Source organism: Carica papaya, chromosome 5 (genome assembly GCF_054855325.1).
Source record: "Carica papaya isolate Zhongbai chromosome 5, ASM5485532v1, whole genome shotgun sequence".
NCBI classification, from domain to species: Eukaryota; Viridiplantae; Streptophyta; class Magnoliopsida; order Brassicales; family Caricaceae; genus Carica; species Carica papaya.
The window spans coordinates 5,992,118-6,019,300 of record NC_142313.1 but is presented as its reverse complement, the minus strand read 5'-3'; the positions used below and the strand labels follow the sequence as shown (position 1 = coordinate 6,019,300).

The 27,183-nt window shown below is 35.2% G+C and overlaps 3 protein-coding genes across 4 annotated transcripts; 2 read left to right on the top strand and 1 right to left on the bottom strand.

The window, feature by feature from the left end:
* Positions 1 to 350: 350 nt before the first annotated feature.
* Positions 351 to 4,735, bottom strand: LOC110819605 (F-box family protein). Of its 2 annotated transcripts, none has more exons than XM_022048855.1 (6): positions 4,564 to 4,735; positions 3,758 to 3,933; positions 2,512 to 2,928; positions 2,261 to 2,424; positions 1,707 to 1,825; positions 351 to 914 (listed from the first exon to the last, which is right to left on the bottom strand). In XM_022048855.1, the coding sequence occupies exons 2-6, from the start codon at positions 3,891 to 3,893 to the stop codon at positions 809 to 811; spliced, it is 942 nt and encodes a 313-aa protein (XP_021904547.1). In that variant the 5' UTR covers positions 3,894 to 3,933; positions 4,564 to 4,735; the 3' UTR covers positions 351 to 808. The 2 variants fall into 2 exon arrangements, with proteins under 2 accessions (XP_021904547.1, XP_021904548.1); XM_022048856.2 differs by having other exon boundaries at positions 3,758 to 3,930; positions 4,564 to 4,704.
* A 5,841-nt stretch (positions 4,736 to 10,576) lies between these two features.
* On the top strand, positions 10,577 to 12,100 carry LOC148253702 (uncharacterized). Its single transcript, XM_088219854.1, has 2 exons — positions 10,577 to 10,768; positions 11,663 to 12,100. Exons 1-2 carry the CDS (start codon positions 10,577 to 10,579, stop codon positions 12,098 to 12,100), a joined length of 630 nt encoding a protein of 209 aa, XP_088075980.1.
* Positions 12,101 to 16,291: 4,191 nt separating this feature from the next.
* On the top strand, positions 16,292 to 26,633 carry LOC110825357 (uncharacterized). The gene is made up of 3 exons (XM_088219666.1): positions 16,292 to 16,429; positions 16,600 to 16,830; positions 26,319 to 26,633. The coding sequence occupies exons 2-3, from the start codon at positions 16,648 to 16,650 to the stop codon at positions 26,391 to 26,393; spliced, it is 258 nt and encodes an 85-aa protein (XP_088075792.1). The 5' UTR covers positions 16,292 to 16,429; positions 16,600 to 16,647; the 3' UTR covers positions 26,394 to 26,633.
* Positions 26,634 to 27,183: the final 550 nt, after the last annotated feature.

Here is a 27,183-nt window from a genome sequence, read left to right as displayed (position 1 = left end):
TTTATAATTTCCTTTGGTTGAAAAGAAAAAAGAAATGGATTATTTGCTTGTATTGAGTTATTGTTGTTAAGAATATTTTACCTGATATGTATATACATGTGTTAAAATATATTTTAATTAAAATTAAATTTTAAATAAAAATATCTTAATTAATAATTATTTAAAAGAAAACCCAAATATTTTATAAATTCATCTTTATAAAATTTTTAAAGATATGTTAAATTAAAATAATTTTAAAATTTAAAAAGTAATTTTGTTCCAACAGTATATTCTAAATAATCAGCCTCCAGATGAGTAAAGAATGAATACATAATTAATAAAAAATAACCATAGAAAATTTAAGAGATGAATTTGGAAGTATTGCTAAAACTATTTTATTCCAATAGCATGTCAAAGTTATACAATCACTGCAAGAAAACAGCAAAACCAAGCGCAAAGATTTTCAACACTCTTGTTTAGAGTGGACAAGCCATAGCTCGAGGGCCCTTATGGCAGTTCATTGCGTTCCAAGCCCTGGGAGAACAGAACATGAGCAAAGCAGGACATGATTCCCCTGCAAGACAGATAATATCACAATAACTCTTCATCCATGTCTTTATCTAGCTCATACTCATCACAAAAGCTCTTCATCCATGTTTTCATCCAATTCATAATCATCTTCTTCTTCATCCTCGTCCTCATCTTCATCCCATCCATATGCTGCAACATCCAGATCCATCACATTTCCGCACAGCAAATTCACAAAATGCCCCAAAGTCTCTAACATGCCTTTGCCAATACATTCTAGACATTTCATTTGGGTGGTCCATCACATTTCATTCAGAGCCTTCAGAACGAACTTCTGGGAGGGCGCAATGATTTCAAGACCAAATGCTCCTGATAATGATCGTCCTATAACTTTTACATGCGATACACTGCAGTTGCAACAAATAAAGCACATTAAACTAAGAAACAAAATACATAATTGGACAATATTCACACAAGAAGGTAATTGATATTCTCTAAGACAAGTTATTTCTTTCTTTATTATTGTATGAACCAAGTTACTGTAGTTGTCATGTACCTTGTAATGAAAAAAAATGAAGGCCAATAATAAGACATTTCTGTAAAGGATAAATTCTCATTGCATTTCAAACGTTGATTCCTGACTCTTTCCTAGATTTCATTTTTTATTGAAAAAATCAGACTTCTTCCCCCTTCTTCAAATTAACAAAGAAAGGCAGTGAGATCCACTGTACTGATTGGCTGACAAAGTCTACCCTTCATGCCACCTCGAAGTCTATCCATACAGTCAACCAGACATGGCCACAACATTGTCAACAAATATTATTTTTCTAAATGTAATCTTTAGAACCCAACTTCTGGGTTTAAACCCAAATTACCTCCTTAGAAGTTAATTACAGGATTATGTATCATCCACAGCCTAAAGGTCATAACAAGGGGATCAGTGTGAATAATATTTCAATTCTCAACCTATTTTCCCAGAACAAGGAAAAAAGATCAAGCAATAAATTACATGTGGAGGTATTCGTAATTACTGATCATATAACAGTTGTATGAAGAAAAATATTATTCATCGTTCTATCCATTCACCAATATAGGAAGTTCCATGAGCATCAATTTAAATGGCAATCCATAAGAACATACTGATATCAAGAAAAGTAGAATAAGGTGATTGGCAAAAAAGTGAAGAGAAAGGTGCTAACCATATGTAGAACAAGCAATCTATTTCCTGTCTCTGGAACCTGCCCAGCAACTCAATCTGCAAATATCTGCCAATACAAAGAACAGGTTCTGGAAGCTCGAACTTCTGCAGGCAATTTTCCTGTTCACAAAAATCATTTTGGGGGTCAAATCTCAGGAGGTCTACACTATCTTTAGGGGTGGAAAAGCCTTCTAATAGATTCTCAAGCAAAACAATTAAGAAGATTGAAGATTGCAAATCATATGAAGTGTAGTAAAAAGCATACAGGAGTTGTTTGTTCACAAATTTGAGTTTATAATCAGGAAAAGTTTTAGGAAATAGCCTTGAGGATCTTTAGGTGAATCACAAGCCCAAACAAGTTTTTCAACGTAGTGTAATTAAGCAAACAATAAGGTCATCAATTTAGTCGGAATAGCCCATAATCATTCACTTCTCAGTCCAGAATTGCTGTCCACAAGAGTTAAATTGGTTAAATCTATCTCCAATAACACCAGTCAAATCTCTATAAAAAATAATAAAAACAAAAATACCAATCAGAAAGGCAGTGGAACTCACATGAGTCATCGGAAACTCTGGTGAAGTGTAAGTCCATACCAACTTCTCATCAAATGAGCTCTGGCCTGACTCATTGATGGAATCATTCACAGTAGACTTAGAGTGACCCATCCGAAATCGGACAAATTTTGCCGAATAGATTGGCAAACCTTCCTGAAAGAATGCTGGCCAAAACATTTATTTTTAACAAAATAGAACTAATAGAATAAGAGAAATAAAGGAGAATTCAACAACGAAAATTCAATATTAACCTTGGAAAGGCTTTATGTTGATTTCGGTAATGACACACAAATCAGAAACCAATTTATACAGTAGTGTCTCAGGCACTGCAGGATTACTTTGCCCTTTACTGGACCAGTAAGAAGCACGATCACCAATTATATCTCTTGGTTCCAGAGTATGATGGATTCTTTCCTCTGGATAATTATCTGTGCTAGAAGCAACTATTGCCTCTGAAATGCACTCTCTGAGAGGAAATGATGCACATCCTTGAGCTAAAAAGGCATATACTCTATGCTCTGTCTCCAAAGTTTCCCATTCCATATAATTGCTGGATCCAGCTTCAGTGGACCTTTTAATACTATCGCTAGATTCAGTGACATGGTCAACTCTAGACAATTGGGGAAACATGCTCAAGCACAGATGCTTACTGAGTCCATTTGCAATCACTGTAAAACATATGTAACCCCGTCAATATCTTTCAACAACAAGCAAATGTTTTCGCCGTATGAAGGACAATTCACTTGTGTCATTAAATATTGATGAACCATGTTACAGATAATGAGTGCAAGTAGCAAATAATAACGGGAAATTAACAGGTAGATAAACTAAGATGTCTGAGGTAGCAAAAAGACAATCTTCCTAGAAGGGAGGGGTGAGAGGAGATGACTAGGGCAAATTAATTTCTCCCAAAAAAGGAGGAAATAACAATATTTTCAAACAATTTTTAGAATATCCCAAGATCATATATGGGAGTTCCCATCAACCAAATGCACTCATGCTTAGAGCAAGGAAACAAACTATTGCGAGGAGAAAAAAGTTTTTTTCTTTTTTTTTTTTTTTAAAGTGAAAGTTCATCACGGTAAATTGGATTTATATCAGATAAGCCAATAGCAGCAGCCTGCAGCGGGGGAAATTGACTGAAATTAGTTGAAAAGGGCATCAATTAAATGGGCACTCTGCTGGAAACTCTCCTAAACCTCCTATGTCAAATTTTTCACTAAAGATATGAAGCTTCACTAGGGAAAAAAATCCAGGTTATATGTAACTTGCAATATAGAGGAACCATGAAGTGTTGCATCAGATACATAGAAACTCAATAAAAAACAGTACCAAGCTCTGGGTGGTTTCAACAATTCCATCAAGAATAAATTCTAAATGCTTAAAAATGTCAAGTGCGTGATCCTTTAACCATAGGCCAATAGACAAAAACATAATTGGAGTTCCCTGTAAAGTTGTCCAGACCATATATCAAAACACAAACACTAATCAGCTCACCAAAATGTCGCCACGAACGAGAGACAGAACTGGCACGGACAATATCAGATGGATCTTCCAAACACATTAGAATCTTTAACGACATGTCATACTCAAGGGTATTCACAAAATCCACACCGGATTCCATCTTAAGCATAGGAAAGGAAACCTAGCAGTCCTTGGAACCTCCACGCCTACTGAAACAAAAAAATTCCCGGTAAACTACATGATATTAGATCCAAATGCATATAACACCCAATAAACAAAGAACATTAACAAATCAAACAATAACTCAGGCTACTAAGGACCTACAAAAGAGGCATCCTCCACTCCCATGACAAGAAACCTCAATTTGTTCCAATACACTTCACTTTTACTCTCCAGAACAAAATAACGATCGAATGGATAAGACATGCAAGGCTCCTCAATCAAAACTTTCTATCTCTAATATAAGAATCATGATCATGGTAGTACTTAAAAATTACCTGTAAATTTCCACTACTCATTAACATTCTCCAAGGGGAAAAATCTAATGAGACAATTCCAAATGAAGAAAAGGGCACATGGAAATTCCATTAATAAATGAAAAAAATTCATAAAGAATCTCTATATATCACCAGAAATATATCATACAAATTCTCCATGGTTCAGAATTACGACAAAAAAAAAGATCTCTCCATTTGAAGAAATTGACCAGAAACATCGAAAGAATGAGACCCAGAAAATTTGGGGAATATAAAATGAACAGGAAAAATCTCACAAATAGAGTGGATAGGGAAAAGATGAACAACAACAAACAAAATGCAGAAAAAGTAGAAACTTTTCACCTTTCCTGGCAAATGAAAGTGAAAAAACTAAATATCTCGCAGAAACACAAGCGCCGAACAGAAACTTGTTGAGAGGAAGTGCCGATTTTTAGAGAGTCGTGGATGAAATCGCAGAAGACGAAGAGAAAGGGGGCCTAAAAGGTGAACTGAGAAAATGAAATTTGCCGGGTTCAGAAATACGAAAATATAATATAAATAAAAATATTTTTTTAATAGATAAAAATATTTGATCTTATTTTGTAATTAATTAAAAATCCTTTTTCAAACAAATCTAATTTTTCTAAAAAAATTCGATCAAAAAATCTAAAAATTTAAAAATAATTAAAAAATTACAAGAAAAAATTTTGATTTCCTATCTAAAACCCAACAAAAATTTCATACAAAATAAATTGATTATTACTAGGACTCAAAAATTTATGAGATTAAAATTTTAAACTTAAAAAAATGCAATGAAAAATTGGATAGCCTACATAAATCCTCAATAAAATCTCTTCAATATTGTAGTCTAGAAAAATTTTACACAATAAACATATTATTATTAGCACTTGATTTTAAATACAAACAAAAAATCGAAAGAAAAGAAATTTGATGGCCTACCAAAACCCACACAAAAAATTTATTTAATAATGATATTTTACAATAAGCACTTTATTAGGGCTCAAATTTCTATTAAAGTTAGTACATTAAAAGAAATATAAAAGTTAGAAATATTTAAGGATAGTAAAAAAGTATTTAGATAAATTAAAAAATAAAATAATTATCAACCATCGATAACCATAATTATTGTCAAAAATGATATTTGACTACTATACATGGTAATCTGTAATTATTTATCAAGAAATTACATCAGTTACATAGGTAACTACCTATATGGGTAATTATCTAAGTTGTACAAAACTCATATTAATATAATTTTGTGATTTTTCTTTTCACATTACAAAACTTATTTAAAATTTTTAATTTTAATATTTAAATATTCTTAATTACTAGATTGACCATCAATATAATTTTTCTCGAAAACACATGAAATTACTTGTTTATTATGAAATATAAGATCTAATTCCTACACCTAATGATAAGTTATTATTTATAATAAAAAAAAAACTATACTGATTACATGTAACTACCTATTTTTTATAAATATCAACCATAATTTGTGGTTATTCTTCATGATCTATATTTATTTTAATATTCAAATACTTTAAAACTCTAATTAATTATTATATAATTTTTTTAATAGATATATGAAGTTACTTGTTTACTATTAACTTTTAAAAAAATAGAGAACGATCAAAATAAAACATGAATATTGGTTGATTACCCAATGCCAACATATATCAACTGTCATTTTCTATAGATTGACCATATAAACTTCTAAAAAAAAATTATTAACATTATTTTGATGATGTAACTAAGAATCTAGTTATGGACAATTTGGCCATAAAACTTCAATGCCATAATGGTTAAAAATTCCTTAACTTGGGGCTATGTTAGTATACCAAAAGTTATGTAATATCTTCTCCTCTCCTTTACATTAGCATAGTGTGTCATTGTTTTTTTTTCCTTATTAGGCAAAAAACATATATAAAATATTAGAAAGATTTACTAATAATAGAAAATTATTTATCATTATAAACAATTGAAAAATAAAATAATTATCAACGATTAATAATCACAATTACTATAAAAAAATGACATTTGACTAATGCATATGATAATGTATAATTATTTGTTAAAAAGTTACATCATTTACATGGATAATTTGTGGTTCCTTTTTTCTAATTACAAAACTTATTCAAAATTATTATTTTTTATTTTAATATTTAAATATTTTTTTACTACTCGATTGACCATCACTATGACTTCTTTAAAAACCACATGAGATTACTTGTTTAGTATTAACTAAGAGATCTAATTCTTATATCTAACGACAAGTTATTATTCATTCAAAAATTATACCAATTACACGAAACTAGCTATACTTTATAAATGTCAACCATAATTTATGGTTCCTCTTCATGATATATATTTGTTTTAATAATTAAATATTCTCGAATACTTAATTGACTATTAAATAATATTTAATGAAGAATTATGTGATTATAAGATTGCTGGGCAGAGCCATCGGATACCAGCTCTTGCTTAGCCGCCTCGGAAGCCTTTGGTGTCCAACTGGAACATTCCAACTGGTGGACCTAAAAAGCAACTACTACTTAGTTAAATTCAGTGACCCTAATGACTTCACACATACCCTCACCGAGGGTCCCTGGGTTATCTATGGACACTATTTAACAGTTTAACCATAGGCTTCGTCCTTCTCTATTGATGATGATAGGATTACATCGGTGATCGCTTGGGTGCGTTTCCCTAGTTACCGATCCAATACTATCATAAAAATGTGCTTCAGACGATTGCTAAAGTTATCATAACAGTGGTGTGCATCGACTACAATATAGAAGCCTCTGAAAAGGGGAAGTTTACTTGCCTAACTATAGCCATTGACCTTACAAAACTACTAATCTCAAAGATTTTGATTGAAGGACATTTACGGAGGGTTGAATATGAAAGCCCACTGACTATTTGTTTTGATTGTGGTTACCACAACCACCTCTGATAACAATACCCCAAATTGGCCAGGTTGGAACTTGTGGAGGGATGAGGAGGGATAAACGGGAATAACAAGAAATCCTCGCTGTCGGTGATACTAGAAGAGGAATTCAGCCCCTGGATGCATGTGATCCATTGGGAAAGAAAAATTAATAAAAAGGTAACATTTATGCAAAAAAAAAAAAAAAAATCTCACGGTCAAAGGAAGAAACGACTATGGGTCAAGGTTTGATTTGATTGCGGGAATTGGGAAAACTAATCTGAAAACTAATGGTTTGATTTCATACTTGAATGTGACGAATTTAAAGGACATGGATTCGGGCGTGAAAAGGAGAGAGGATAAACATACAAATATAAAAAAACAGAATAAGGAATAAACTGGATCTTTCACTGGTGGGTCAAAGATTCCAAATAGAAACCCGCACAACAACAAAAAAAGCTCTCCCAGACTGGGCCAAAATAGTGGGCTGAAGGATAGGAATGACCTGTATCAAAACCAGGCCAACCAAGAAGCAGTCCAACTGAGTTACTGATACTAACTTGGGCCTTCCAATAAGTTACTGCCCAACAGCTACTATCTAGCAAATTAACACCCTGTTCGACTAACATTGACACTCTACTATCTGGATAGAGGAACGGGTCAAGCACAACAACAAAATCTATTAGGCAGCCACTGCGCGTTTTGATGCGACACCTTCAAGGAATAGATCCAAGAAGCCATCCAGATCCCTCAACCAATGGCTCCCCAAAATTAAGGTGAACAAAGCCTCCTGATGAGACCTCAAATTGAAGAAGCACCGTGCGAAGACAAAGATGGCCTCAAAGCTTACGACCGAATCCTTACTAGAGGGAACCCAAACCTAGAATGAGGATGACAGAGAAGTCGAATTGATCGACATTGTTATGAATAACGCCGTTTGAGCATGTCACGCGTTGCTCTCCGTATGCCACATTTTGGTTAGTTACTCTACAGTTTCGACATCCTCTCCCTAACCTTAATGTTTATGGATCTTAAACTATTCACATAGAATTACCAAGGTGCTACTAGTCCCCATTTTGAACGGGTTTTTTAGTCCTTTGCTAAGCAGCATAACCCATCAATTACGACCCTTGTGGAGCCCTATATCGTTGGGGAGAAAGCTGATAGATTACTCACAAACTGAGTTTCGATTCTTCTCACCGTGTGGAGGCTCATGGTTTCTCTAAAATGACCCCATACGTGTTGAGATCCTAGTGAACAATAGTTAATTCATCCATACTAAAATCCTATAGAATGATAGAGAGTCGAGTATTTTGTTCATTGCAGTCTATGGGAGTCTCCAAGGGTAGAAACGTTGTTACCTATGGACTCGTCTTAATCAATTTAATAGGAACATTAATGGGTCATGGTTACTTGCCGGGGATTTCAATACTATTTTGGATAGTTCAGATAAAAGAGGTGGCGCTACAAGAGGTAATAAATTATCATTTGTTTACCTAATTTATATACAATAACTCCCTTTCCCAAGTTGATTATGCGGGACCGAACTTCACCTGGAGGAGAGGCACCCTTTTACAACACCTTAACAGGGCCATCGTTAATCAATCCTGGCTTAAGTCCTAGCTTAATGTCTTCCTTAATACCTTGGTATAATATCTTCCTAAACTCCAGTCTGATCATACACCCCTTCTTATTAATACTAAGGCTGGCCATCAGCAATGTTGAAAACCCCAACTTTTTTGGTTTCTAGTGGCCTAGCACACCCACCCGAGCTTCTCTAACCTTGTCCAACATAGCTGGAATGGTGGTACTTCTTTCCATACCACCCTTGAACTTTTCAAGACATGCTAAAGGTTGGAATAATACTGTCTTTGGTCACATTTGTAAAAAAAAAACGACACTTGATGGCTTGTAGCTCCGACATCCAACAGACTTTGAAACATTCTCAATCTGAGTATCTTCTCAGGTTAAAGGTGTCCATCCCTAAAGAGTTTGAGGATATTTTAATGCAAGAAGAATTGTATTGATACAAAAATCAATGGGTGAATTTTTTTCTTTTGGGGATAAGAATATGGCCTACTTCCACACATGTACCATGGCTCACCATAGGCGAAATAAGATTGTTATGCTCGAAGATAATATGAGTAAATGGATTTTCGATGATGAACAACTTAGCAGATAGCTGCAAGTTTCTTTAATGACCTTTACTCCGAATAATGCAAAAAGGTCAGGTTTTTAAAGTATATGGTAGATTCTCGGCTCTCACCCCGAACATGTTCAACATCTTGAGTACCCTTATCACCAGAGACGACATTCGCGCTACACTTTTTGACATGAAGCCTCTCAAGGCCCTAGGTCCAAATGGCCTTCATGTGGCCTTCTTTTAATACCATTGGGATGTTGTGGGGTATTCAGTGTGCGAGATGGTTAGGAAAGCCTTTCAGGGGAGGAGCTGGAGAAAGACATCAATAGAACTTTAACTACTTTAATTCCCAAAGTGGCCAGATCTATGAATATTAGTAAATTCTACCTCATTAGCCTACTTAAAATTTGTATAAAATCATCACTAAGGTAATGCATTACTAACAAGCTTAAAAGTATAATGTCAAGTTTAATCAACGATACTCAAGTGAGTTTCGTGAAGGGACAGAATATCTTAGACAATATTATTATAGCCTAAGACGTTGTTCATTTGATGAAGCGCAAAAAAGGTATGGAAGGTTGGATGACTATCAAAGTGGATCTTAAAAAAACTTATAATAGACTTAGCTGAGACTTCATTAAAGATATTCTTTGGGATGCTGGTTTCGCACAGCCTTATCAAAACTGTTATGTACTGTATCAGCTCTTGCTTCATGTAGATCATGTAGAATAAGGAGCTTACTAATGAGTTTACCACTTCGAGAGGCATTCGCCAAGGGGATCCCCTCTCTCCTTACATCTTTGTCTTATAAATTAAGCGCTTCTCCCATTACATTGACCATTTGGTTAACCAAGATAAATGATAACCCATATCTCTAAGTAAGAGATGCCCTTAAGTTATCACACATTTTTTTCACTAACGACTTGATCCTCTTTAGCAAGACTTCGGATAATTAGGTATAGCTCATTAAGAAGGTGCTTAAGGACTTCTGTGATAGCTCTAAACATAAAATCAGCACTATGAAGACCTGAGTCTTCTTCTCTCACAATGTGGTCGCCATTGAGGCCAGCAGAATTAGTGCACACATTGGGTTTCAAGTCTCCCAGAATCTTGGCATGTATTTGGGCGTCCCCCTTATCCCTGGTAGAATTACCACGGATACTTACAGGTATATTTTGGAGAAAGTGGGGGACACGTTTTCTAGTTGGAAAGCTAGTAGCCTTTTTATGGCTGGTTGATTAACTTTGGCCAAATCGGTCATCACAGTCATCCCCACTGATGCTATGCAGACCGTTGTCCTCCCCAACTCTCTCTGCGATCAAATTGATTGGATGGTGCGTGACTTTATTTGGGGTTCCTTGAATGATGCAAAGAACCTGAGCCTGGTTAACCGAAATAAGATGTGTCACCCCACCACCCATGGGAATGAAGATGTTCTAGGTCTCAGAGACCTCAACAAAGCCTTTCTCATGAAGGTGGGCTTTGTCATTATTACCAAACCACATCTTCTTTGGGTTAGAATCTTGCATCACAAGTACAAGTGGGACCGTCGGTGCTGGAATTCTACTAACCTAAGCACATGTTCCCGTATGTAGAGGAAACTTAATAGTTTTGGGATGAATTGAGAAATGGTGTGGCTTGGCATATTGATGATGGTTCTAGGGTGAGATTTTGGGAGGATTACTGGTTAGGGAGCCTCAGACCTTTATATCTCCTTGCATTTCAACTTATTGATGATACCGACAGGTCCAAAAGAGTTAAGGATTTTATGAGTCTGACTGACCAGTGGGATTAGAGTCTTTTATAGAATATGCTTTCGGGTAGTGTTCTCCTTCACCTAGTTGCTGTCAGGACCTGCAGGACGATATGGGGGCTGATGCTCCTTATTGGGGCCTTTCATCTGATGGTAATATTTTCATTAAATCTACTTATAATATTCTCACTGATTTTTCTTCTCTTTTACAAATAACAGATGGAGCTTAAGGTGGAAATGGTCCGGTGCTAAATGTATTCGTCACTTTCTCTGGCTAGTCTTACAAAAAGGCTTGCTCACGAATGATGAACGGGTTTGTAGGCATATGGCGGATGATCCTGTGTGCAGTGTCTACAACCTTAGTGTCAAAGATCTCAACCATGTCTTGAGAAAGTGTCACTAAGTAAAGTGTCTTTGGCTGGAGATTATCCTAGAGACGGTTGGCCACAATTTCTTAAGTACCTAGTTCGATGACTGACTTGAGGCTAACTTGTAGAACAAATATAATTAGTGCTCGTCCTTCAGTGACTGAAAGACTGTGTTTGACATCACGTGTTGGTTACTCTGAAAACAACGAAATAATTTTGTGTTCGGTGGTAACCCGTCTAACTTGGAGGAGTTGAAGCAAGAGGTCTTCAGAATTCTTGAGTACACTTTTCAAGCCTCCACCATTAAGTATATCATTTTTGGCTGTCATCCCCGAAAGGATAAAAATCTCATTAGTTGGACTCTGTCGCCTCTGAACTGGATCAAGATTAACACAGATGGGGCACTTTGTGAGAGCACCGACATGGCTTGTGAGGGTGGTATCGGTAAAGACGTTAATGGCTGGTGGCTTGGGGGTCACTTCCGAAACATTGACACCTCCTCCATCCTTCAAGCTGAGCTTTGGGGGACTCTAGATGGATTAGAGTTGGCTTGGAACCTAAGTATGCGTAATGTTATCTTGGAGATGAATAGTGCACTTGCGGTCCAAATCCTGAATAAAGTTCTCAACAAAAAACTGATTACTACCAATGTTAACTCCAACATGATTCTGGCTATCAAGACGTAGCTGCTGAAAGATTGACATGTCAAGATACAACTTGTCTATTGTGAGAAAAACTGTTGTGTTGATTTTTTTGGCGAACCTGACATTCTCCTGATCCTCTAGCTCCTACTACCTATAGCACCCTCTTGCAGAGATCCTGAATATCATGATAGAGGACCTTACTAGGGTCTCCTGGCCTAAAATATATAATCGTTAGGCTTTTTCCTTGCTATTTGTGCGCGTTTGCGCTTCTCTCATTCTTTTGTAACAAAAAAAAAAACTAGAAACATACGAAGTTCTTTATTTACTATTGATTTTAAGAAACAAAGAATGATTAAAATAAAAATATGACTATTGGTTGATCACCCATTGACCAACATATATTAACTGTTAGTTTCTATCTATCGACTATGAATAACTATCCACTAAATATCAATCTTCTATCCATATATTCTCAGTTGTTATTATTTAAATTTCTAAAAAAATATATTAACATTATTTTGATAATATAACTGATAATCTTGTTGTGGACAATTTAGCCATAGAACTTCAATACTATAGTTGCTAAAAATTCCTTCCTTGGGGGCTAGTTTAGTATACAAAAAATTCTATAATATCTTGCTCTCTCCTTTGCTTCATCATAGTGTCATTCTTTTTTATTTGGCAGAAAATATACAAAAAGTTAAAAAAAATTGATAATAGTAAAAAATTATTTATCATTGTAGATAATTGAAAAATAAAATAATCATCAACAATTAATAATCCCAATTACTGACTCCTACACATGATAAATATATAATTATTTATTAAGAAGTTACATAACTTACATGGGTAATTACCTACTTGAATAATTATCTAAGTTGTATACAGCTCAGGCTACCATAATTGGTGGTTCTTTTTCACTAATACAAAACTTATTCGAAATTATTTTTTTATTTTAATATTTAAACATTTTTTATTACTATATTAACCATCTCTACAACCTCTCTCCAAAACACATGAGATCGTTTGTTTATTGTTAAATAGGAGATCTAATTTCTATACCTAACGATAGTTATTATTCATTAAAAAACTATATTAGTTACATGAAACTAGCTATATTGTATAAATATCAATCATATCAAGTTCCTCTTTATGATATATATTTGTTTTAATATTTAAACACTCTATAGCGCTAATTAACTATTAAATAACATTTTTCAAAAACATTTGGAGTCATTTGTTTACTATTAATTTTAATAAAACAGGGAATGATCAAAATAAAAACATGACTATTGGTTGATCACCTATCAACCAATATATATCAACTGTTAGTTTCTATTTGTTGACCATCAGTCACCATCCACTAATCATCAACCTTTTATCTATATATTCTCAGTTGTTATCATTTAAACTTCTAAAAATGAACTATTAATATTATTTTGATAATATAACTGAGAATCTAATTATAGATAATTTGACCATAAAACTTCAATATCATGGTGGCTAAAAATTCCTTAACTACGGCTGTGCTAACATATGAAGAGTTTTATGATATCTTGCCCTCTCCTTTGCTCTATCATAGTATCATTATTTTTTTTTTCTTATTAGGCTGAAAAGATATATAAAAATTAGAAAAATTTAATAATAGTAAAAAAATTATTTATCATTATAGACAATCGAAAAATAAAATAATTATCAACAATCAATAACCAATTATTGTAAAAAAGAATATTTAACTATTACGTATGATAATATATAATTATTTATTAAAAAGTTAGATCACTTCCATGAATAATTATCTACATGGATAATTACCTAAACTTTATATAGCTCAGACTACCATAATTTTTGGTTCATTTTTTCTAATTACAAAACTTATTAAAACTTATTTTTTACCTTAATATTCAAACATTTTTTTATTACTAGATTGACTAACATTATAACTTATCTCGACAACACATGAGATTGTTTGTTTGTTATTAAATAGGAGATATAATTCTAATGATAAGTTACTATTATTTATTAACAAACTGTACAAACATGAAACTAGCTATATTCTATAAATGTCAACCATAACTTGTGGTTCCTCTTCATGATATATGTTTGTTTAATACTTAAATACTCTCGAGCGCTAGTTGATTATTAAATAACAATTTTCAAAAACATATGAAATCACTTGTTTACTATTAATTTTAAGAAAATGGAGAATGATCAAAATGAAAAACATGACTACTGGTTGATCATCTATTAACCAAAATATATCAGCTGTCAATTTTTGTCTATCGACCATCAATCTTCTATCAACATATTTTCAGCTATTATCATTTGAACTTCTCAAAAAGCTACTAACATTATTTTGATAATGTAAGTGAGAATTTGGTCATGAACAATCTGGCCATAAAATTCTAATATCAGAGTGGCTAAAAATTTATTAACCAGTGGTTATGTTAGTATATAGAAAGTTATATCATATCCGATTACCCACTCCTTTGCTTTATCAAAGTGCCATTCTCTTTTTTTTTTTTTTTGCCTTTTTTCTTTTCAAACCTTTCTCGTTCTTTTCTTTGTCATTTCGAAAGGCCAAATAAGACAAAACAACACTTAGAATGGTGTCTTTTTGGTGCTTTAGATGGATGAGCTAAGTAAATTGAAATGGTTATGCCAAAGTTGGGTATGTGGTGGGTTTGGCTACGTGGGCTGAGATTTGGACTTTTTTTTTTTTAAATAAGGCTAAGATTTAGACTGAAAAATTATTAGATTAATAGAACGAGTTTTATTGAGTCTTGGTTCTCATGAGTTGGTAATTGAGATTAGTTAAAAGGGTTGGAGTAGAAGGAAATAAAATTGAATTCGAGGAAAAAATTAAAAATGATTAGGGTAAGAAATATAAGTTTTAAAAAAATATTAATTAACATATGAATTAATTATAATAATAATAGTAGCAGTAATAATATTTATGTTAATAAATTTACTTTTATATTCTCAAGATTAATTTAAATTAAAGTAAAATTAATTTGATGAGATTAGAATATCATAAATTACATATTTAATGCATAATTGAATCAACTTTATGTATACCTTTTAATTTCCAATTATGAATTTATATTAACATTTGCGGAGAAAGTAATTAAAATGATAAAACTGAATTGAATATAAAATCAAATTGTAATTAGGTGGAGCGTGGGGCTTAGGGCATAGTGAGATTTTAGTGGGATGACTAGATGGAGATACGTGCTTTGTGTCATCAATTTTTGAATATTTACAAAGTTGCATTTGACAGAAACGTTGCAATAAATAATTATGTAATAGGATAAGATAATAACGAGAATTTATGAATTGTATCGAGTCTAAATTTAAATAGTCAGGAAATTTCTGAGTATTTGAAACTTTTTAGAGAAGCTATCATTGTTAAGAAGGGGCAGTAGTCGACAAGTGATAGACTATGTTGAAAATTAAATATTTTGGATATTTTCTTAATGAAATTTATTATAATTGTCTTCAAATGGGTGAGCAAGAGGAGGTGAATTTTCCTACAAAACTGATTTAGAAAGTAAAAACAACATCAAGGATAACTTTTTTTCATATGGGAGGTCATCTGGGGGTGTATTCTAACTTCGGACAACCTCATTAAGTGATAAATAATTCTAGTAAATGACTACTGCTAGTGTATAAGAAAAGCTAAGTTCTACAATCACATTCTTTTAAGTGCTTGTTTGCTAATCGACTATGGTGTTTAGCTCATTGTCATTTTGGTTTATATTTGTCATTATTAAATATGTGAAAAATAAGTTATGTGCTTGAACTAGTATTTATGAAAATAAAAGATTGAGACTGATTTCGCCAGTTACATTTTGGATGATTTAGAATAGAGGAATAAAAAGATATTCAAGGATACTGAATCTAATTTTAATAATTTCACGATATGTGATTTCATACTTTGAATTTTTTTATCAAGAATCATCTATTGTATTATATTATAAATATTGGAAACCTCATAGATATTTTAATTGACTTATAAATATTGGATACGAATTGTACTCTTTTGGTGTCAATGGATATAAGTATATGTTTGAGAGAAAGTTCAACTTGCAACAATTATTTAGATTTAAAATTAGAATTTCTTATTTTTAGCATGACACCTTTTTTTTTTATAATATTTACGATTAGAATTGGAAAGTCCAACTTAATTTTTTAAAGCTTTCACCGTCCATACCAACAATTTTTTTGTTGAGAGTAGAAAGACAAAACAAGCCCTCAATGTTCCAAATTATGACAAATAGCTCTCCCCCACTCTTCCAATTCTAACGCAAACGACGCACCTGAACCGGATCTTCCTCTTCCACCAATCCCCAAGTTCTAGAGAGTACTCAGGTGAACATTTTTTGGCAACTAGATTCTTCCTTTCTCAATCCAATATACTGCAATTGTTCATACATTTATCTTGTATATATGCAAATGCATCCATATATGTTTATATATGCTTCTAATCGACTGATTAGGGTTTTGTATATGCGCCTCATTTTTCGTTCTACTCCTTGCAGTTGAAGTTAAGGATTCGTTACATCAATCGATCGATCAATTGAGAAGTCATGGGAGGAGCAGATCATGGACACGGAGGAGAGGGAGCCCATGCGGACTTTAGGAGCAAGGTGTGGAGCATGTCGGGTGGACCGTACTGCAGGCCCAAGCACTGGCGTCGCAACACTGCCATCGCCATGGCCGGGATTATCCTAATCTGTATTCCCGTCGCCATGAAGTCTGCCGAGCTCGAGGTCTTCTTACACTTTTCCCTCTTTACTTTCCTTTTTTCAGTTCCACGCAGAATGTTGGATAGGAAAGAAAAGAAATGATACTAACAATCCAATAAGACAGAGGTCTTATTTTCGTTAGTGGAGCATGGCGGCTGGCGTTTAGAAGGACGATAGTACTGTAATGCTATTCTATAAGGGCTAGGATTAGCATTATTATTCAAGTTTTGAATTGATTGATTGCGTTTTCAGAGGAAAATGATTGACAACATATCAGGCAGAGTGGGTATTGGTAGACTAGCTGCAACTATGAATAAACTCATTTGTCAGTGGTCAATTTATCTAGACGCAAGCCATCTGAGCAATGAATCAGTCACAACCTATTCTCCGGAATTTATGAAATGTGGCTTGCATAAGTGTAAATTTGGTCACATGGTCATACATGCTTTTCTTTCCCTGCAATTTAGAAGTCTCACTGTGAATTTATCCTGCAGTTTTCATTCTGAGAATTTTAAAGGTTTTACATGCAAGAGAAGTCATGAGTTAGTACCAGTTTAGTCTATATTTGATGCCTTTTTTTGCTAGAAGCATTAGTATAATGCTTGCATGTTCGATTCACGTAGTGAAAATATCTCTTTTCAACTGTACAACCCTAAAAGAACTTGTCCTGAACCTACTCAAGCAGCCTTTTAGTAACATTACTAGGCATATAGTGTGGGGCATGAAATAGATGAGATGGCTAGAACGGATTCTTTTGATCAAAGTAAGTCTAGCCCCTTTAAGAGGTAGCTTCTCCTCTATCCAGAAAGCCTCTTCTCAAGCTTGGCTATCATGGGGTCCCAAATACCCTTGTCCTTTCATTTTGTTCTAGATTGAGTATCAACTTCTGTTTGAATATTTATTTCGCACGTTTGAGTTGTCTGAAAAGAAAGTGCAGATGTTTTTTTCTTTTGAGTGTGACTTGCAAGAATTTATTACTGTTGAAATAGAGTTACAACGATCCCCAAATCTTAGAAGTGTGATGAATCCTGCACATTTCCACCACAACAATGAGGAACTAGCTTGTGAAGAGATACAACAATGAAAATTGTAAGATAAAAGGGCCAAGGATCTTTACTTCAACTATGCGGTGTTGTTCATACGTGGTTACCACAACAATTCTATTTTGGTTGGAAGTCTGTCTTTTTTTTTTTAAATAAAAGAGAAATATTATTATGGACAATAATATTAAGGGAGTACCGCCCATATATAAAATAGATTTACATATGAGTCAAATGATCGATGACCATTCTAATATCATTCCAGCCTTTCATTTCATGTCCCAGTAATATGGAACTAAAAGTATTAATTCATTTATTTCTAATTTTTACAAAGTCAGCTTCTATATTCTCAAAAAGTCTCCTATTTCTTTTCTTCCACACAATCCAAAAATTGGTTGTCTATTCTTTTTGCATATACCCGACCAAGCCCATAACTCATTGCCAACAGCATCCGCACTAACCCAATTTTACCCCAACATCCCATAGACCACAGTCCAAATATTGTAAACAACTAGGCAATTGAGTAAGAGATGATTGCATGATTTCCCAGCACATTTGCATAAATAGCATCTGTTAATCAAAACGTTGTCTTTCCTTTTCAACATATCAATAGTAAGGATACTTGCTCTAGCAGCTTCCCAAGTAAAAAAAAAAGAAATTCTGGGAGGAGCTTTTGATTTCCAAATCTGCTTATAAGGTGCTGACAGCAAATCACCATCCTCTTTATTGCTAAGAAATTGTAATATGACTTCACCGGGAAGCCCTTATGCTTGTCAAGTTTCCAAATCCTGCTGTCCCCATTTTCCATCAGCTTAATGTTGGTCAAACAACTCAACAGATTGCAATATTCTTCCACTTCTCAGTCTTTCAAGTGTCTTTTAACCCTCACTAATTTTCTTGAGTAATGGAGAAATGTTTGGAAACTTGTCCTTCAGTCTACCCTCACCCAACCGTTCATCCTGCCAAAAAAGAAACCCCCTCCCATTCCCAATCTGCCACCCGACACACTTCAAAAATCCACTGCCCCCCACTAATTTTCTTCCAAGGACTCCTCCCATGTGGTTTATATTTTCCCCTCCCCCCATCCGTTTCCCAATTCCCCCATCTCGCCTCCACCACCACCCGCCAAAGTTTTCCGTCCTCATATCCAAAACTCCACAGCCATTCGCCTTGAAGTGCATAATTCATCTTCGCAATAGATCTAAGGCCTAGACCTCCCTCCACTAAAGGCTTCTTTACCTTATTCCATCTCACCAAATGATGCCTCCTATTCCCCTCATCATCACCCCAAATGAAATTACATTGGATCCTTTCAAGTTTAGTCGCAACATTCGCTAGAATAGTTAATATAGAGAGGTAATAAATTGACAAATTTGACAATGTGCTCTTTATCAAAATAAGCCTCCCCCTTTTAGATAAAAAATTCCTCTTCTAGGCCGCTAACCTCTTCTCCAACATCTCAACAATGGGTTCCCAAATACTAGCATCTTTGTATTTAGCACCAAGTGGAAGCCCAAGATATTTTATTGGCAGTGAGTTAACCTTGTATCCCAGAACCTCCGCCAAATCCAATTATCCCTCCTATCACCAATTCTAACCATTTCCATTTTTTTTTATGTTGATTCTCAAACAGGACACCAACTCGAAACTTAAAAGAATACATCTCAAATGCAGCAGAGAGGACAAATCAGGTTCACAAAAGATAAGGGCGTCATCCGCAAAGAAAAGATGGGAAACCTTCACCATGGAGTCCTCCATACCCACTGAAATACCTCTAACAAGATTAAGTTCACCAGCCCTATCAGTCAATCTACTAAAAGATTCCATGATTGTTAGGAATAAGAGAGATGACAACGGGTCCCCTTGTCTAAGGCCACTAGATGCTTTAAAAAAAGACGAAGGCTCACCATTCACCAAAACCACAAAAGAAGTTGTTGAGATGCAAGTCATAATCCATTTCCTCCATATCTCCCCAAAACCAAGTCTTTTGAGCATATAACAAAATCCCAACAAACATGATCATAAGCCTTCTCCATGTCAATTTTACAAATGATACTCTCTTTTTTCTTCCCCAATATATCATCAACAACTTCATTAGCCACCATAACCGCATCAAGAATTGTCATCCCACAACAAAAGCATGTCATCCCACAACAAAAGCATTCTGATTCTCACCAAGCACCTTAGACATTCTTCTAGCCAACACTTTAGCAATCAACTTGTAAAGGCTACCCACAAGACTAATCGGCCTGAAATCCTTGATGTCATTGGCCCCGACTATTTTTGGGATAATCACTAAGAAAGTAGAATTTATGGACTGAACAAAAGAACCCGATCTATGGAAGTCCCGAATCACAACCGTCACCTCAACCTTAATCACCTCTCAAAACTCCTGATAGAATCTCGTGTGAAAACCATCAGGACCTTGAGTCTTTTCCCCTTTACATTCTTTCAAGCAAACTAACACCTCCTCTTCCATAAAAGGAACCTCCAAATTGACTCTGCTTGCAGCACTAATCTGCTTAAAGAAAAGATCATCCAGATGAGGCCTTTGCCAACCATCTTCCCTATAAAGATTCTGAAAATAAGCCCTGGATCTCTGTCTCAACTCCCCATTACCTCGAACCCTCTCCCCATGGATACACATCTCCTCAATATAGTTATTTTTCTTTCTGTAATTAGCCAAGCAATGAAAATATTTAGTGTTTCTATCACCCTCTTTAAGTCAGTTCTCCCTCGCCTTTTGTCTCCAAGATATAGCTTTGAGAGACATGTTGGAAGCTTAGTGAAGCTTCAACTTACCTCTTTTCTCTTTCCCAATATCATCCAGCATCCCTGCCATATCCATATAATCCAATGCAGCAAGCTCCTCAAGGTTCTCCTTAATCATCATGTCGGTCTTGCTAACCTTATCTTTGGCCCAAAGTTTAATCTCATTTTTCACAGCTTTTAATTTGGAGGCAAAAATATAGCTGGCCGTATCATTAACCTTCCTAGACTTCCACACATCCTCCACCAAATTTCTTAACTCTTCTGATCCAATCTATTTATTATCCAATCTGAACAGCCTCGAACCCCATATGATGCCATCTAGAGTAAGACAAAGGGGGAAATGATTGGAAACAGGCCGCTGCAACACCTTCTGGCTAAACCCTGCAAGCTGCATAAGTAAGGTGTTAGAGATAAAAAATCGGTCGATTCTCGACCAAGTTGGGGTATCCCTTTCATTAGACCATGTCCTACTCCCAACCAGCGGCAAATCAATCAATTCCAATTTATTCACCCACACTCCCTAAACTCTTCTATTTCCCCCTGATTTGTGTTTTCCCCGATCTCTCCCTATTATGCAACACCATGTTAAAATCTCCTCCCACCACCCATCTCCTCCCCATCTATTTTTACACTGATGAAGTTGACTCCACAGCCAGTCCTTTTCTTCTCTAGTTCCTCTACAGTACATCCCAGAAAACGCCCAAGGCTCCCTACCACCCCCCTGCTCAAATAAACAAGTCAGGGAAACTCTACCTATTTCAGTCTCCTTACAATTAAGTTTATCCCTGACCCACATAATTACCACACCCCCAGCTGCACCAACAGTCGGAAGAAACTCCCACTTCACCTTTCTATTATGCCAAAGATCATTAATAATAACCTGGTTGACCTCCTCCATTTTTGTTTCCTGAAGGCACACCACATCTGGTTTCCATCTGCATATACACCCTTTAATTACTCCCCTTTTCTTCTTGTCATTCAGACCCCTCACATTCTAGGAGATAGTTTTTCCAATCATGGATTAGAATCTTTAGACAGAACCCTCTCCCCCTTCCCATCACTCTTTTTTCCTTCATAATTAACTAAGCATTGAAGTCTTTTTAGATCTCTGCTTTCCCCCATCCCCTGCTTCTTTTTACTTTTTTTCACAGATGCCTTGCATTTTCCTTCCTCAACATACCTCATTTCAATCTCCTCTATCAAACTGAGAACTCTATCCTCCAAACCAAGAAAAGAAACCCCAAATAATTTACTGACCTTTTGGAAGTTCCTCTGAACCCACTTAAAGTACTCGTTTTGCCTGCACCAGATTCGGTCACTAGTATCATTGAGGATACCGCACTGATGAATTGGCATCACGTTCAAGACCTCTTCGGGTGGTCATCCATAATCACTATATCATACAAATTCCTTTCAATCTTCTCGTTCACTTCATCCTTCGAAACCTCTGTTTCCCTCTCTGCAAACTTCCTTTCCGTTTCCCATTGATGAATTTCCCTTCAAAAGGTCTGTCTTATTACCGGTTTCGCTCTCCTCCACACTTTCTTCGGCCTTTTCCGACTTCATTTCTCCTTCATCAATGGAGATCATCACCTTCCGAGCCCTAACTTCCACCATCTTATTTTGGTTTTCCTTAGATGTGGAAATGGGGTTTACTTTCGGGGGAATCGGGGATTTAATTTTTGGAGACCTAGTTTTTTTTGTCTCTAAAATTGAACCCTTTTCTGCCCCAGTTTCCTGCTAGGGACGGCTTGGTCCACCCATTTACCCTTTTCAACCCATAAAAGCCTCCTTTTCCCTTTCAACCCAAAAACATTAACTGGCTTAGGCCCATTTCTCACATTCCTAATAGGATCATCCTGCCAAACATCCCTCATGTGATCACCTCCGATTCTATTTTCAATTTTCAAATTGACCCGACCCACTCCAGAAAGATCTGACCTCCCCTCCTTCCTTACCCGGTTCTCCCCCTGCTCAGACCGAGCCAGGACATTAGTGAACAAAGCACCATATCGCTTTACCATTTTCGCCTCAACCACGTTCTTATAGTCCCAACATCTAAACACATTAACCAGCTGCTCCATTACTATAACTGCATCACTCTTCGAAACAAGGCTTTTCTTCATTACCCACTCAGGAGGGACCAACGTCACTCCAACCACCTCATGAAGAGCCTCCATCATTTGCCACCACCCCTCCGCCTTCTCTCCGTCAGGAATAAACACCCTATTTCCATCTCCCATAGCATCCACTTTCCTTTCCGTAAGCACCAAAAACTTGCCATTTCTATTTCTGTTAAGCATCATCAAGAGAGTTCTCCAACTATTCCTCCGGCTCTTCCACGCACCATCTTTCTTGCCCCATCTGAACTTCCTGAAGCGCTGCAGTAGCCAATCGATGTCTTCCTTCTGGTAGAAAATAGATTTCCGGAACCCCCTTCCATTCTCATAAACCCTAATACCTCTGGCTTTAGCTACCACATCAAATATCTTCCTCTCGACTGTCAAAAATCGTCGCAGACCGATGAACATGGCCTTATTGCAAAAACGTTGCCTATGTGCAATGAATCGCACACAGACAACTGGAATAGAGCTGGAAAAATATGGCGATTAGAACAGCGGCGGATGTCGATCGCAACTATTGCATGGAGAAGATCAACGGGGGTTTGAAGAGAGAGAGAGAGAGAGAGAGAGAGAGAAGATCGTCGCAGACTGACGACCATGTTAGATCCCAAAAAAAATTAAATATATATATATTATATATACATATATATATGGCTGGAAGCATGGGTGCTCGACTCTTTAGAACCGTTGCTTCACAGACCTGACTGTTCATCTTCTTCCTCCATGTGATGCGACTGATGGGATGAAAAGACTCCTCTGAATGGCAGCTTCTGGTGCATGACAATGATCAACAGTTCGAAACAATGTTTCATGTATTGTTTCATATCTATAAATATGAGATTGTAAATCAAAATCATCATTTAATCTTTTAGAAATGAATCTCAAATAAATTTATCTTTTGTTTATCCTGATCTCTATCTCTCTCTTCTCTCTCTATGTATATTTCTCTGTCTAACAGCTTCTTTCTCTCTCTCTACAGCCTATTTCTCTCTTTAAAACCAGTCTCTCTCTCTTGAAAATATTCTGTCTTTCTCATTTCAGTATTCTCTCTCTTTCTCTCTCAAACTCTCTTCTTTTCTCTTCCCCGACTTCATCTCTCTCTCCTCGACACCCTCTCTTCTTTCTTTCCAAATATCTTCTTTTTTTGTCCGAAATTCCCATTCTGCTCACATTATTTCTTTGATTCTAAATTCTGCCTTACTCTTTTAATTATGTCAAAATTACCTCAAATATTTAAATTTTCATTTCAGTCCTTACTATTTTTTAATTTTCATATTATCCCAAATTACTTGAATTTAATATTTTTCCAAGATCCAGACTTGGTGAAATAAAAATCAAAGCCAGGTCCTGACAGTCGACGACGATTAGGCTAGAGTTTTCGAATCAGAGGAATGATTACTGGAATGAGGCATAAGAGGCCAAAATTTTCATCCACACAAGAGCGAACACTCAAACCTCTCAAACAATGTAGATCAATGGCTTCTTGGAAGGGTTTTTGTGATTATCTTGATCTATTTAAGTAATACACATAATTTTTTTGCATATGGATAAAGCAAGGTGTCTAAACCTTGATTGATGGTAAGGTGGCATTTTGGGTGATCGTGAGTAATGTGGCGGTTTTTAGGAGTTTGTAGAAAGTTCTACATGCCATTGGATAATGGTTTCATTTACTTTTACTTTTTTTATTTATTCATTAATTGGTTTTGGAACAGTGCTAAGAAGTCAATTGGTTGAGAACATTAGGAGCATTACATGAGATTTTAATTTGATGAAGATGCTAGGCAATTTTCTGCTGCTTTGGCAGCAGTGATAGGGAGGCAGATACGACTATTTGCCAAGTAGTATGTTTATTTCAAGGATCTGTGAGCATTTCACCCAGGTCTTATGATCATAAAATTACCTTGGAATCTGGGATTGCACCAGTTGTAGCATGTCCATGTGCTATTCTCATCTTCGAAATGATGAAATGGGAAACTATGCTTTGAAATGCTCGAGAAAGGCATTACTCATCCCAATCAATCTCCATTTTCTTCCTTGAAGAAAAAACAAATCTCTTGACTTTGCATGGAGCTCAAAGAGATTGTCATCCCATACAATTAGAATTAATCTCATGGTTGAATAGTTAAAAAGAGAATCAAACTTGAACATGTTTTCTATGAGTCAAAGCATCAGATTCCTCTTCTAGGACAATGTCGAAAGACTTATTCCCGATCACTATTAATTTCCAAGGGGAGAGGAGAGGCATGAAGGCTGATCCATGAAAAAGTGCATAAAGAAAAGAATAGAGAGAGAATCAGAGAGAAAATGCTGTTTCCTAACTCCTTGGGTTTTTGCTTGCGAAAGTTATGCGTTGCTGTTTTAACAATCATCAAATTGCATCTTTTCTTTAATCAATATTAATGAAGACTCTTTTTTGTCTTTTTACGATCTTTATTTAATTGAATTGAATATCTTTTACCCACCAAAGAGCCCTTGCATCCCTCATTATATCATTCTCTTCTTTCTTCCCTGCTTAGACACAACACGTTGCTCACCCACCTCTGCCATTGGCATTTTTCCCCCTTCTCTCCCACTTGAAACTCTTGCTTTATTGACTGAGGTAACAACTAGGTAGACAGAAGATGAAGGAAAAATGGGTTGAAAGTTGGGAAAAATGAGCTGCAATTGAGGAAAAAGTTGCTATTTTAATTTCGAGAGGAACAGGGGAGACAGGAGAATTTTGTTTTTTTGACCTCTAGAAGAAGAGTGGGTATTTTCAGAAATATACTGTTGACTGATCTCTTGATGATTTTATCAAATGAGGAGGCAATAACAATTTAGAGCTAATCAATTTTGGGATCGGTAGTTTGTGGTATCTTCTTTGCTTGTTTGCCTTTTGATCTGAGTACATTTTATCTACATCTACCCTTTAATTTTTTCTTGTATTTGCTTTTTGTGGTGAATAAGGGAACTAGGGGGTTGGGGTTTGCTGGTAGAGTTGAAGGGAATGATAATTGATTTGTTTAACTTCTTTAGCATTAAAGGTTGGTTTTAGGTTAATGGGTTAGATAACTGTTTACATAAAAAAATATGACAACATTAGCATTTATAATTCTATTAACTTTAAGCATTCATTATCCAGAAGGTGTAATTTGATAAATGATCAAAATATTAAGACTTATTGTCATAAGTAAAAGTCCGGGGGTGTTAATTGATATAGACTCCAAAGTACGAGGTGTTTTCTTTTTTTTTTTTCCGACATTTTATGTATAAAATTATCATGTCAAGAGTTAGAGAGAATTTTGTCAGAGCACAAATCTTTTGGTAGAAGCTTTTTGTGTAGGAAGCAGATTTGACATACTCTATGCGTGTTTAGATGTCGAAATGAGCTTTTGAAATAGAGATATCGGGTGCATCTCACATGTTTGCCCCTTGAAATGCATGTGTTACCGGAGCGAAAGAGAATATGCTGTTTCCCCAACTAAAACTATTGGAGTGAATGCAACGATGGATTTGCGTAGTTTGGACGATCTTTTGTACATTAGTGTATATGTGGCTATGTTCAATTACTAAAGTATTATTGTGTTGTGTGATGCAGCAAAGGCCTCATCACCCAGTCCGACCAATTCCTTCACAGCTCTGGTGCAAGAATTTTGGCACAAAGGACTATTAAGGCTGTCCTGGCTCACCAATAAAAAGTCCTGTGCAGCGATTGAATCCCAGTGTTCTGCTTTTTGAGTATGTCTGTTCAATGCGAGAATGTGAGCAGTATTTCAGGAGTATATTTCGGTGATGTTTTCTATAATTTACTTTGAAACTCAAACAAATGGAGATAGCAAAATTGCTTTATGTTAATAATTTGGGGGCGTGCTGTTTGCTGTCTAAAAGAAAATGTTGGAAGTGGAATTTTTTATATTGATCCTGTTCATGTTTCATTTTTTGCTATTATGTACTTTTAAGATTGGACTTAGTTAAGACTGAATTGATGGGGAAAGAAATGAACGAGGAATAAACCGAGGATTTATAAAACGAAAGCATGTATCATGATACAGTGTCAAAAGAAACAAAAAAAGAAACAAACCATTTATTTATTTACTTTTTACTTTTCTTCTCATCGGATTATGGATTTACAGAAACCGGCGGTTGTAAGGTTTGAATTTAACTGTCCTGTATAAGAAGTTATCAGTGGGAAGGTCCTGCTGATCACAATACCTTGGTTTTGAATAATTTCAAATTTGAATATTTTTAATTTTAGAAAAGCTATAATATATGTTATCAATATAATATATTTACAAAATATATGCGTTTATTGGTATATTTAGTATAATGTATAAATATATGCTTTATATTTTATCTGACTAGGAAACTAATATTATCATTATTTTTTAAAAATTAATGTCATTGAAATTAATCTGGCAATGTATCTACATCTAAAATTAAAAGAGAATATAGAATAGATTTAA

What these genes read in the sequence shown, in the direction of transcription:
- LOC110819605 (XM_022048855.1), bottom strand. Translation starts at nt 3,893, where the DNA reads ATGCTTAAGATGGAATCCGGTGTGGATTTTGTGAATACCCTTGAGTAT. An exon ending in TCGTTCGTGGCGACATTTTG is followed by an intron (nt 2,929 to 3,757) that starts GTGAGCTGATTA and finishes TATGTTTTACAG; the next exon opens with TGATTGCAAATGGACTCAGT. An exon ending in GATTGCTTGTTCTACATATG is followed by an intron (nt 915 to 1,706) that starts GTTAGCACCTTT and finishes TTGCAACTGCAG; the next exon opens with TGTATCGCATGTAAAAGTTA.
- LOC148253702 (XM_088219854.1), top strand. Translation starts at nt 10,577, where the DNA reads ATGCAGACCGTTGTCCTCCCCAACTCTCTCTGCGATCAAATTGATTGG. An exon ending in ACAAAGCCTTTCTCATGAAG is followed by an intron (nt 10,769 to 11,662) that starts GTGGGCTTTGTC and finishes TCTAACTTGGAG; the next exon opens with GAGTTGAAGCAAGAGGTCTT.
- LOC110825357 (XM_088219666.1), top strand. Translation starts at nt 16,648, where the DNA reads ATGGGAGGAGCAGATCATGGACACGGAGGAGAGGGAGCCCATGCGGAC. An exon ending in TGAAGTCTGCCGAGCTCGAG is followed by an intron (nt 16,831 to 26,318) that starts GTCTTCTTACAC and finishes TGTGTGATGCAG; the next exon opens with CAAAGGCCTCATCACCCAGT.